The 12,723-nt window shown below is 62.8% G+C and overlaps 1 protein-coding gene across 2 annotated transcripts in view; it reads left to right on the top strand.

Moving 5' to 3' along the window:
• The window catches only part of MLLT1 (MLLT1 super elongation complex subunit), a 68,170-nt gene extending 56,164 nt beyond the window's left edge, over nt 1–12,006 (top strand). For both annotated transcript variants that reach the window (XM_049639734.1, XM_049639733.1), the window contains 6 exons: nt 3,772–3,859; nt 6,006–6,114; nt 8,210–8,309; nt 8,679–8,750; nt 8,956–9,027; nt 9,247–12,006. In XM_049639734.1, the coding sequence (XP_049495691.1) occupies nt 3,772–3,859; nt 6,006–6,114; nt 8,210–8,309; nt 8,679–8,750; nt 8,956–9,027; nt 9,247–9,375 (570 nt within the window). In that variant the 3' untranslated portion in view covers nt 9,376–12,006. The remainder of the gene's footprint in view (nt 1–3,771; nt 3,860–6,005; nt 6,115–8,209; nt 8,310–8,678; nt 8,751–8,955; nt 9,028–9,246) is intronic.
• The last annotated feature ends 717 nt before the right edge of the window (nt 12,007–12,723 follow it).

Below are 12,723 nucleotides of genomic sequence, written 5' to 3'. Positions count from 1 at the left end.
CATCACTCACCCTCCCCTCCCTCCCACCCCCCATCAACCCTCAGTTTATTCTCAGTTTTCAAGAGTCTCTTATGCTTTGGCTCCCTCCCTCTCTAACCTTTTTGTTTTGTTTTGTTTTCCTTCCCCTCCCCCATGGTCTTCTGTTAAGTTTCTCAGGATCCACATAAGAGTAAAAACAATATGGTGTCTATCTTTCCCTGTATGACTTATTTCACTTAGCATAATACCCTCCAGTTCCATCCACATTGCTACAAAAGGCCAAATTTCATTCTTTCTCATTGCCAAGTAGTATTCCATTGTGTATATAAACCACGATTTTTTTATCAGTTCATCAGTTGATGGACTTTTAGGCTCTTTCCATAATTTGGCTATTGTTGAAAGTGCTGTTATAAACATTGGGGTACAAGTGCTCCTATGCATCAGCACTCCTGTGTCCCTTGGGTCAATTCCTAGCAGTGTTGTTGCTGGGTCATAGGGTAGATCTATTTTTAATCTTTTGAGGAACCTCCACACTGTCCCTTTTGTGTTTATGAATCCCCATTCACTCTCAGGAGCAGAAGGCTTGCCTTCCAGTGTGGCTTTTCAGAGCTCCACAGGGACTTTGACAGTGGCTCCCAGAGACGAAGCCATGGGTGGATGGTGTCAGCAGCACCGATGTCTTGAGCGTGTGGCTTCCAGGGGCAGAGGCTGTGGAGGCGATGATTGAGCCTGTGGGTAACAGTGCGTCCCACCAGCTTAGGGACACACACACACACACACAGGACTGGCAGTGCCGTGTGCCCAGCACTTGTCACACCCAGAAGGCACTGTCCCTCTTTTCTACCCCAGGCGCTTTTAAGCGAGGCCGTTCTGCACCCGGGGCTGGCGGACCTGCATTGGGAAGAGGCGGGGGCCTCCCCCGGCACCCCACCTGAGCTGCATGGCGTGTCCTGCCCCAGTGACCACACTGCCATCCTGGTGTGGTCGTCGTGAGCACCTGGGGGCTTCTGCTCAGAGTGGGCTGGCTGGACGCCCAGAGTGGCCCTGGGCTGTGTATCCTGGGAGACTTCCGAATGACAAGGCTTAGCCACTTGAGGTCCACGTAGGCGTGAGACCCAGCCACCAACAGGATGCCGGATCGTGACTGGCTGCCATTGGACAACCCTGGGGTCTCAGTGAGGCACAGATGTCTGGTGGAGGCGGCGAGATAGCCTTCCAGACTCGGGCCTCCTGGGCCTCTCTCGACTGTCTCAGGCCATCGACCCTGGAGTCCACATGGGACGCCACCACCGGAAAGCTCTGACCAGCGTGTGGACCCTGAGTCGCCTCTCCCCTTAGCCCTCAGAGGTAGCTGGGCAGCTCCTTGTCTGAGTCCCTGGGCCGAGCTCCTCAGCTCCTCCAGCGGCTTTTCTGTGGTCTCTTTGGTCCATGGGGTTCCTGAGCCAGTGGCTCCCATCCAGTCACGGCCCAGGAGGCCCTCTGTCCTCCCTCTGGACACTCCGTGTGGCCTGAGCACCAGGACACTTTGCAGCGCTCACAGTGACCTCCTGTGCACTTCTGACCCACACCTGCTCTGGGCTGTCTTAGCTGAAACCATTTCTGGGCTCCCTTTCCCTGCCCTCTGGGCTAGCGTGGGAGGAAGAGGGACAGGTCCTTCTGAGAAGCACGTCCGACTGCTCGGCAGGGACACCACCAGCGCTCGCCTGTTCTGACGCAGGGTCCAGGCTGGCCTCTTGGGGGCTCCCCGTGTCCAGAGTCTGCCGACCTGTCTCCCCACCAGGCGCTGCCGCCACCCCTGGTCTAGCACGTGGCCCTGCTGTTCTGTGCCCGCCCCACAGCCCCTGCTGCTCTCACGTCCCTGGCCCAGTCCTGCCCGAGGCCTGTGCCCCAGAGGTCCGTTGGCACAGTTGGCGTTGACCTTCATGTGCTAGCATCCGGCACACACACACCTGTACACACTGAGCAGAGGCCGGCACACTCGCTCTTTCACAGATCGGGAAACTGAGGCTTAAAACTGGGGATGCTGGTGACAAAGCTAGGGTCAGAATGCAGCACCCCTGGGCCAGAATAAGAACTCAGGGGTCTATATGCTGGAGGCGCCTTGCGGCTCCAGGCCCAGCTGGGCCCCTTGCTGGGGGTCGTGGGGTCATGCTGGTCTGGATGGCCCCTCTTCAGTGGTCGGTGCTTGATGGCAGTCCAGGCCAGGTTTCCCCAGGGAGGGCTTCCCAGAGAACATCGTTGGCCAGTGTGAAGGTGGGTGAGTAGGGGACATCAGTAGGGGTGCGTCGGGAAGGTGGGAGTGGGTTCTGGAAGACTGTGGTAAACCCTGGAGGACTCACTCCTTTAACTCATCAGGTGCAAAGTATTCTGTCCCTGGGGCAGCCTGGATCACTCATGGGTCTGTGGAGGAGGAGACTTGTGCCTTCCTAGGGCCCCTTGCATGGGCTGGGGCCCGCCCCTGGTCCACAGACCATCTAGAGGGGCTGTCCTCTGCCCCAACAGGTCAGGGGCTCTTCTGGGCTCTTCTCTCCCGAGACACCTGCGCAGACGCCGCTGAGTGCCTCTGCCTGTCTCCCGGCCCCCTCCCTCCTCTTGACAAGGGGAGGTGCTTGATCCCAGGTGCTGAAGCTGTCATTTCCTTCAGAGGATCCTGAGGCCAGAGGGCTGGATAGCCCGTCCCGAGGACAGCCTTGCTGGTCTCAGGCAGCACCCCCCCCATGCATTGGGGGCACTCTGGGCCAAGGCAGACCTTCTGAGCTCTAGACTATGCTCTTATGCCCTTTGGGGCCTGTGCGCCCTGGCCCACGCTTACCACGCTGCCCCTTTGGAGTAGCTTGTTGGCAGAAAGCAAGGGCCTGGGAACAGACGCTGCCCCTGTTCTGGCTCAGTACTCTGTGTGGCACGGCCGGAGGCCCCTGCCACGAGCATGCATGCGTCTGAAGCAAATGGTCCCTATCCAGGTCCCTGTCCACCAAGAGAGGCGCAACCCCCAGGCATCTTAACCACCCCCCCACCTCCCATCCTATCTGCCATCTAGTGTCCTCTTGTGGCTTTTACTGCCCCCTGGTGGCTGAGTGTGGGGTGGCTGGCTGCAAAAAGGAAAGAGGAAGAAGGGGTGTGACTGGCCGGCTCTGCGCGTGACAGGCCACCATGTCCTCACCTGCTGGTCATGTGCACACATGCTCGTCATGACCTCAGGTGCCCGGTGGATGACAGCACGTGGCAGGAAGACGCCTTTTGATCATGCGTCAGCCTTGGGATGGGCTGTGAGGAACGGGCAGGATGAGAAGGGGGTCTCTGCACCCACCTTTCTTGTCCAGACCCTTCAGCTGTGCCCTGTGGCGGCACCACCACTGCCCACACCAGCTGGGGCATGCTGTCACCAGAGGAGGGCCCACAAACAGAGGAGCGCCCCCTGCCCTGCATCAACGGCTTGTCTAGTTCCTTGTCCCCCTGCCCAGGCAGGTGTGATCTGGAGCTTCTCCTGGAACTGCTAGAAATTTCAAGTCCCTCAGTGGGAAAAGAAAAGTCCTGCGTTGCATTTTGAATGCTAACCGGCGTCCCGGGGCTGAGGGGGGAGCCGGGAGCTGGGCCATCCATGGAGCCCAGCTCATGTGTGCCTTAGGCAGAGGGTGCCGGGGTCTGGCGCCTCGGCGAGCTTTGGAGTGGGGGTCTGGGCCGAGACTCGGTGAAGGCCAGAGGCATTCATCGCCTGCTCGTTCCCCTCGGACTGAAAGAGTCTCCTTGTCTCCTCTCCCACTGTCCCGCCCGTCCCTGTTGTCGCGGGTGAAGTCTGCCCAGTCGAGCCCGTCCAACTCCAGCTCCAGCTCCGACTCCAGCTCCGACTCGGATTTCGAGCCGTCTCAGAACCACAGTCAAGGTGCGTGGTGCACGAGGAAGGGAATTTTCTTGTGCAAAGGCAGCTGCCGCCCACCTGGAGCCAGGGGGGCGCTGGGTCTGGACTGAATCCGAGGGGTTCGCGACGGTCTCCTCCACGTGACCGACTCACATGGGGGCTCATCCCCGCCTGAGCATCGGCACGCCCGTGTCTCAACGCTGCTACCCCTGCCATGAAAGTTCACTGACAGCTTCCTGGGAGCAGGGATGGTGGGAAAGGGTGGGGGAGCCCTACACCTGGGCTGCCCTTGCCCTGGACTGTTCCAGGAATGGCCCCCGGAGATCCGCAGACCTGGGTTTTTGGAAGCTCAGGGGATCCATATGAAAGAACAAAACAGAAGCAGGTCCCCTGACCACCAGCCAGGTGTGAGATGCGGCCCTTTCTGGTGGTCTTTCGTCTTTGGGGTCAGTCTCCGGGGCCCGCGGGTCTGCCCAGCTGTGTGACAAAGGCTTGGAGCCTTGCTGATGAGGTGCTGCTGCTGGTGGGGCTCTGGAGGAGGGTCCCTTTCCCTCACTCCCTCCCTCCCTCCCTCCCTCCCTTCCTTCCTTCCTTCCTTCCTTCCTTCCTTCCTTCAAGCTGCCCATCCCAGATAGACCACTGTTTCCTCTGCCCCCCCATCCCCATCCTCCCCCTCCCCCATCCCTGTCCTCACACCACCCCTGCCCTAGTCCTCACCCCATCCTCCCCCTCCCCCTCCCCATACTCACCCCACCCCTGCTCCAGTTTTCACCCCCATCCCCACCCCTCCCCCCATCCTCACCCCACCCCTGCCCCAGTCCTCACCCCCATCTTCACCCCCCCATCCCTGTCCGCACCCCACCCCTGCCCCAGTCTTCACCCCCACCCCTCCCCCATCCCTATCCTCACCCCACCCCTGCCCCAATCCTCACCCCTCCCCATCCCTGTCCTCACCCCACCCCTGCCCCAGTCTTCACCCCCATCCTTACCCTACCCCTGCTCCCATTCTCTCCCCCACCCCAGCAAAGCTCTCCGTGGATGGGGCAGGATAGGTTCTGCTCTTGCTGCATAATTTGGCTGATACTCAGGCTCAGACCCCAGCAGTCTGCATTTCTGTCTTCCCTCATGCCTTCGGGGAGGCTTGGTGGAAGAGGGCATAAGGCCCACTTGGCTGCCCCAGAGCAGGGAGGGCCTTCCTTGGGTGCAGGGTGGGTCTCGGGGCCCCAGCCCACACACAGGGTGCTGAGGTGAGGGCAGCAAGGGGCCCACCCTCAAACTGGAACCATTACTTCTGGTGAACTGAGCCAAGATTTTCCTGCCCCCACAGCCTAGAATCCTTTTTTCAAGGGTTGGGGAGAGCTGGGGAGTGGATCGTGGGGGGGGTGGGGTAGGGTATGGCCTGCCTGGAATTCAGACTTGCAGTCGCTGAGGGGAATGGGGGATGGGATGCTCAAAGCCCACACTCGCTCCAAGGGTTCTTATCTATGGGGAAGGGAGGGGGAACCTGCCCGAGCGGGATCATGTGACCAAGGTAATTGAGGGCTTTGTGTCCCTCTGTTGCCTTGGTAACAGGAATATAAACCAAGATGCCGTCTGTAGGGGACTGGAACTGTGGGCCTCTGGAGAGAGGAGCGGACGGTTGGCCCAGAGCAGCGGAGGGGGTTGCCGAGGGGCTGGGCAGGCCGGCGTAGGGGCGCGGGCTGCCCGGGAGGGTTCTGTGCCCCCGGCTCTGGCTGCCTTGCCCTCCCAGGCCGGGGCTGGCTTGCCGTGACTCCGGGCAGAGGCTGTGCTCCCCACACCCGGAGCAGAGGAGGGCTGCCCCTCAGCCTGGGCGATGGAGGGGCCCTGCAGTCCCGCTGCAGGCCAGGGGCCAGAGGCCTGCGAGCAGGGCCAGGGGCCAGAAGCCTGCGAGCAGGGCCAGGAAGGTAGGGGGTGGGGAGCCAGGGGGTCCCTCAGGAAGGGGGTGGCCACGGGGGTAGCTCTTGGAGGCGGGTGGCAGACCTCAGGTGGCCAGAGGGACCTCCGAGGCAGGTTTGTGTGGGTGTGTTTGGGGGTCACGGTTTCGAGAAGGGCCGCGTGGTCCCGGGCGTGCAGGGGAACCTGTGGAGTGCAGGCAGAGCCCTGATCCTGCTTCTGTCCCCTTGCCTGCCTCCCCTGCTGCCCTCCCCAGGCCCCCTGCGCTCCATGGTGGAGGACCTGCAGTCGGAGGAATCCGACGAAGACGACTCTTCGTCGGGCGAGGAGGCCTCTGGGAAGACCAATGCTGGGAGGGACTCCAGGTGCCTGGGCCCTCGGGGAGCGAGCAGGGCGGGTGAGGGGGCGAGGAGGCGGGGCCGGGCTGAGCGTGTCCCCGGAGCACCCCACCCGAGGCACCCCCGGGGGCTGCGTGCTCTCTCAGTTCCACCAAGCTGCGGCTCCTGAGGTGCCTGCTGGGCAGGGAGGGCAGGGAGGGCAGGGAGGGCAGGGAGGGAGGTCCGGTCACCAGCCGAGAGGGGAGTGAGGCAGCGCACAGCAGCCTGAGGGCCGGTTCAGGGTGTAGGGGGAGGCTCGTTCCTCTGCTTTCGGGCCAGGGGGCCGCTTCCCCCTCACCCTTCTGCCCCTGCGTGGCCCGGGGTGAGGGCGGCCCGGAAACCGTCCTGGGACCGGCACACACCCCAGCGTGGGGAGCTGCTGTGGCTGCCTGCTGGCTTAGGGAGGGTGACATCTGTCCTCTCCTCAGAGCGGGGTGAGCTGAGGCTCCTCCTTTGGGCGCCCCCGGACCCTTGGAGCGGGCCCACCTCAGGGATGGCTGTGTGTTCTTAGCCTGCAGCCCAGAGCAAATGCCGGCCTCGGCGCCAGGCCTGCAGAACGGGCAGACCCGGGAGCCAGCGGCCCTGTCTTGATATAGTCCCTCCTGCCTGGGAGGCCAAGACCTCGCGACCTCAGTGGCTCATCTTTCAGATGGGCTGGGCATTGGGTCTGCACCCAGCGGGCTCAGGGACGCCCAACGGGTGCTTGCCGTGGCGCTGTTAGTCATGCCGGTTAAGCCCGCCGCCCAGAGTTGCGTCCGAGAGAGTCCTTAAACGGGCTCTTGCGTTTGCCGGCACCCTCCAGGTAAGGGAAACTGGGGCGCGGGCCGGGGGGATGACGGGAATGACCGCCCGGTGTGCTGGCAGTGCGCAGCACTGGGAGCGGGATGCTGAGAGCTCTAACACGTGTCAGTCCGGTCCTGAGGGGCTCCCGGCACAGCACGGGGACCGGATGTGCAGAAGGGCCTTTAGTGTCCTTTTCAGGGGCTTCCTGGGGCTCCAGGGAAGGGGTCACGCTGGCACTGTGGCTGCTTGGGGTGAGCTGACACAGCCCCACCTTATTCCCTCTGCTTTCTCGGGAGGTGCTACCTGGTGGGCCCGCAGGCATGGGGGACACTATAGTGCCACCTGGGCAACGAGGAGACCTCCCGCCGGCCTGTTCCCACCCCCCCCTCCCCGCCCACGGCAGACCTGCAGCTGCAGGAGTCTGGGAGAGAGCAGGCCCTGGGCCCCCCGAGAACAGCAGGGCCCTGGGGGCTGGTGCTTCTTGTGGGAGAAGCCCCTCTGAGGACAGGACAGCCGTGACCTTGGAGGAGTGAGGCCAGAGCCTCCACGGCCAAGGTTCTGGCCACCGTGTACCCGGGTACTTCGTGCGCTGCGTTCTGTGGGGAGGCCTGTTTCAGGCAGAAGGAGAAAGCAGCAGGTGGATGTGCCACGTGGTAGATGTTGGCAGGCCTGGGGGACTCCTCCTGACTATGGCAAGGCCGGGGTGTCCCCAGGGACTGGGGGTCCCGGACGGAGACTCTTCCCACGGATGAGTTCCCTCCACACCTGCTCACTATGCTTCGAGAGACTCTGGAGAGGGCTAAAGGCGACGGACGGGCCGACATGTTTTGTGTGAAGAGATGTAGTGAGAGAGACGGGGCTATAGGTTCATGCGTGCTGGGGATTGTGACCCCGAGCCGCCACACCCTTCCCCTGAGACAGCCTGAATGCTTATGCCCGGGCGCAGGGTGCCTGACGTCCCTGCCAGAAGCCTGCCGTCCAGAGGGGGTCAGCTCAGGTGGGAGCCGAGGTTTCACCCTGGGCAGATTGCCGCAGGTGGCTCTGCCTGCAGGGTCACCAGCAGCAGAGCTGAGCTCAGGAGTGAGACCGGCAGACCGACACTGGGCTGTGTGCTGGCCCTGGAGCCCCACGTAGCCCCTCAGAGTGCCAGCGTGCTGCTCTGGGGCTCTGTGCCGAGTGAGGCTGGTCTCCTGGGGTCTAGCGGAGCGCCGAACCAAGAACGAAGGGCAGGATCCGGGAGCGCAGGTCCCCAGAGCAGCAGGTGGTGGGGGCCTGACAGGGTGCTGTGTCCTGTGTTCAGGTTGAGCTTCAGTGACAGTGAAAGTGACAACAGCGCCGACTCCTGCCTGCCCAGCCGGGAGCCCCCTCCCTCCAAGAAGCCACCCCCACCCAACAGCAAGGTAAGCTGGGGGATGCCCAGGTGGCCCCCACTCAGAGGAAGAGGAGGAGGAGGAGGAGGTGGTCTGTTGGGCGAGCAGGTCTCTGCTTCAGCCCTCATGTCCTGGAGGCAGGGCTGCGGGATGTGGACTGTAGCCTCCAAGGAATGGAGACTGAGGGTGGGGGCAGAGGGAGGCTTGGTTCCCCCCAGACCCCAGAGATCTATCTGTTGCCCATGGTTGGCTGCCTTTAGAGTCAGGGTCAGAAGAAGGAGGACAGGAGCCAGCCCCAGGTTCCAGGCAGGCTCTGGAGGGGGGTGGGAGAGCCTCCAGCGGGCTGGGGGAGGAGGTGAGTGAGGGCAAGAGCTCAGCAGATCTGGGTTTGCCCTGCAGGCGTCAGGCCGGAGGAGCCCAGAGTCCTGCAGCAAGCCCGAGAAGATCCTCAAGAGGGGCACCTACGACAAGGTGGACGACTGGGGCCCGGCGGGTGGTGGGAGGGAAGTTCTGGGCCCCCGGAGCTGGACAGACTCCTCTGGCCTGTGCCCTGTCCCAGCCTCACCCAGGGGTGCCTGAGGCCTTCCTCTTTTCCCGTGCCCTGGGCCCAGATGGGTGGGACTGTGGGCGGGGTGGGGCTGCGGCCACCGGCTGAGCGCCCCTCCGTCACCCCCAGGCCTACACGGATGAGCTGGTGGAGCTGCACCGGAGGCTGATGGCCCTGAGGGAGCGCAACGTGCTGCAACAGGTGCGGGGACCCCCCCCCCCCCCCCCCCCCGGTTCTCTCAGATGCGTCTGGGGCAGGGGGTGCCCTGGAGGCGTGCATGCTGCGGGACATTCCCGGGGAGCCCTTCTCCTCCTCTTCTCCCTCAGAGCCTGACAGGGGGCGGGGTGAGGGGTGAGGGCCACCCCAGCCCCAGACCAGCCTCCTGCTCTCTTAAGCCGCCTGCCCTGCCCCATCTTCCAGATCGTAAACCTGATTGAGGAGACCGGCCACTTCAACGTCACCAACACCACCTTCGACTTTGATCTCTTCTCCCTGGACGAGACTACCGTGCGTAAGCTGCAGAGCTACCTGGAGGCCGTGGCCACATGACCCTGGGCCGGGTGCAGGGCCCTCTTCACCGGGGGCCCCGGGAGGCCACGCCCAGGCCCCGCCTTCCTTCTTCTCTCTCGACTCACCCACCCGCAGCACTGCCTTAGTGACCGCCCTGTCCTCGGCCCGCACGGCCAGCTGCACTTTCCTCGTCGGCTCCCATCCCCCCCTCCCCACCACCGGATCGGGAGCCCTGAGGCTGAGGGGGGGCAGGCCGGCGCCGCTGCTCCCCAACACTCAGGGGCCGTCACCTGGGCCCCCCTCGGGAAGCAGCTTGTGTTGAAGGCAGCACCAGGCCTCACTTCAGGAGGGGAGGAAACGTGGCCCACGGTGGGGGCCCCGCTCCGCCGCAGGACACATGGCATGGTTTCACTGCCTTGGCCTCTCTGAGCAGCCGGGGCACTGCCTCCAGCCTCCCCCAACGGTTCCCACACACCCACCGTGCCCCAGGGCCGCGCCAGGCCGGGTGCAGTCCCCCGCGGGCTCTCACTGTGCTGGGACTCTGTCTGTACAGTTCTCTCTCTAGTGTATGTGTATGCACTGTAGGTACCAGAGCGGTTTCCGGGTGTGCGTTTCCGTGGCAGCAGTGCACGTGGGGGGTGGGGGGTGAGTACGGCGGGACTTTTAGGTTAAGACGTTCCCACTGGTCTTGTCGCGGGGCCGGAGGCCCAGCTGGAGCGGCGCCTCTAAGAGGCGAGGGGAGGACTCGCCCTTCGCGGCTCCAAGGATGTCTCGTCCTCCCGTGGCCCGGAGGACCCAGCCGAGGGCCGGCGAACACTACGACGGGGCAGCGGGGCCTCGGCACCCAGGGGCCTCCGCGCACTTGGCGCCTGGTCAGACCGGCGGCCGCCTCCAGGAGCAGACCTCCTGGCCTCCACCAGCCACGGGCCATGTCGTGTGTTGCCCCCCACGGCTCGTCTTCTTCCTCCTTCCATGGGTCCTCTTCCTCCTTTCTGTCGTTGGAGTCTTCGAACTTTGAAAAAATGAGCTTTTGCCAAATAAGACGAGATAGTTTGTGGAGTTTTTTGAGGAGCGTCAGGACTTAGAGCCAGCCCCTCGAGCCAGGGCCCAGCCGGCAGCAGGCCCTCCCGGGCACCCCTCTCTCGGTTCGGGCCTGGCCGTCCCACCCCTTCGAGTCAACGCCAGTCCAGAGACCTGACTCCTCGCATGCCTGAGACTCTCCGAGGGCCAAGCTGGCTCCCCACCCTCTCAGCCAGAATGCCCTCATGGGGTTAGCCCACCCTGGGTGGGGCTCCTGGGGGCTGGGGTCCTGTTTGCTCAGCCTCTCATCCCCCAGTGCCCCCGCCCTGACTTGTGTGGGGGGAAAGGACCAGGGCCCCGAGGTGGGCTCACCCTCTCTCCCCAGCCCACCCTCAGAGGGCCTCTCCTTCCTGCCTGTCGGGAGCTCCGATGCGGGGAGTGCCAAGCTCCCCTTCCCTGTGGGTCCCGACTAGTGTGTCCCCGATTCCGTCTGTCAGGCAGACCCTAAACACTCCCTGGGGAGACCTGCCTCCAAGGTTTCCCCAAATTTCAGCCTCCCTGGTGAAATCCCCAGAACTTGCCGGGAAGGCCCAAGAACTTTCAGAGGAAACCGCCACGACTCCTCGCCATCTGCTCTGATTCTCTCCTGACCCCACTGCCTTGAGGTATTAGGAAGAGGGCGGGCCTGTGTGGCAGGCTCCGTGCTGTCACGGTCCCCTTCCCCAGGCAGGCCAACAATACTCCAAAGTGGGGCACCTCTCTTCTCTGGAAACTCTAAGACAGTGGACAGAAGGAACTAGCCTGACGTGGGCTACGTGAAAGGCAGCAGCTGCCCGGCCCTCTGCACAGAGGCTGCTGGGGGCCATGGCCGGGAGCCTGAGCCCCAGGGCGCCAGGCCTTCCCCTTCCGGAGCATCTCCTGGGAAGGGCCACAGGCCCTCCCGGGCTCCACCCCGGACTCGGGCAGCGTTCTTGTCTGGAGCCGGGCTGTCCCCAGGAAGCAGCTGGAGGAAGGCCGGGCTTCGGCCTGCCCTCAGTAGCAGCAGCGTCTGGCCCCTCCTGCTGTTTCTGGGGCCTTCAGAAGCACCAACCCGTTTCTCAGTTACCTCCTCTGGCCAGAAGGCCCCAGTGCTGTCCCCCAGAGCTGCTCTGGGTCCAGTGCTGGCCCCGTGATCACCTGATGGACGTGCCAGGCAACCAGGGCCTTGACCGCAGCCTTCCCAGCTGCCCCCCTCCCCGGCCCACCCCCAGCTGCCCGGCAGCTGGGCCCACAAGGGCTCTGGGGACGCTTCCATAGGAAGGGGCCGGCACTTTGTGATTGCCGCGTGTTTAGTGTTAAGTCCCCTGCCCCCAGTGCAAATCCCTGTGTTTTGCTATCTCCTGAACAAAATGTAAACCGACACCTGAAAGCAAAAGGTATCGAATACCTTTCTTACCCATAAGGGTTTTTACAAAGAATGTGTCTCACTAGGAACTAGGACACTCATCGGCCTGAGACCAACTCCTGGATAAAAGGAATAAAGGAGAATCGTGTTTGTAATAAGTCACAGGATTGTTTCTGTCCTGAATTTTAAACTTTTTGTTAAATTGTGAAATTATGGAGGAGTTTTATAGAAAAAAAAAGTGAAATAAAGTCAGATGGGAAAGCAGACTTGCGCGCAGAGCCTTATGCGTCCGCTTCATTCCCCCTGGTGCAACCGGGAAGAGGACAGAGGGCTGGCATCCAGCCTGGGCGGCAGGAGTGGGGATGGGGGAGGGGGGCGGTGAGCAAGGTTAGCATCCCAGAGGGACAGTCGGAACTACTGGAAATCCAAGAGGAGAATGGCGGTGGAAAATGTGGCCTCGGGTCCGGCTTTTGACGTGTGTTCTTTTCCTTGGGGGAAGGGGCACGGTTGGGGTTGAAAGACAAGCCTGACTTCACAGGATGGGAGGATGGGTGGACAGCTAGGTGATAGAGGGTGAGATAGGTAGAAAAATGTGGGTAAGGACCACCTCTGCTGAGAGCTGGGGTGCCTGTCTGCTGGTTTGCCCACGGTGGGCTTTGCCTAGGGCCCCGTGTGGCAGAGCTGAGTGAGCCCCGAGGAGACTGAGCTCTTGCGGGGTCCCACGTAAGCAGCCCGGCCACTGTGAAAGTTCCACCCCGCTCTCGGCAGGTGCAAGGGAGACGGCTGGCCATACCGGAACCTCAGGAGCCTTTCTTCTTGGCAGTAGCCAAAATTTCTACTTCCAGCATCAGGGCAATGGCCTCCCCTGCCCTATCTTTCCTATCGGAGAAAGATGCTGCGAGTCTTCTGGGACGGTTTCTGATCAGAGCTCCCGAAGCAGGATCTGGAGTGGCTCCCACGGCTCCCAGCCCCCACGACGCAGT

The sequence above is a fragment of the Panthera uncia genome, chromosome A2 (genome assembly GCF_023721935.1).
Source record: "Panthera uncia isolate 11264 chromosome A2, Puncia_PCG_1.0, whole genome shotgun sequence".
Taxonomy (NCBI): Eukaryota; Metazoa; Chordata; class Mammalia; order Carnivora; family Felidae; genus Panthera; species Panthera uncia.
Note: the sequence above shows the minus strand (reverse complement) of the source record. Positions and strands in the feature narration are given on the sequence as shown.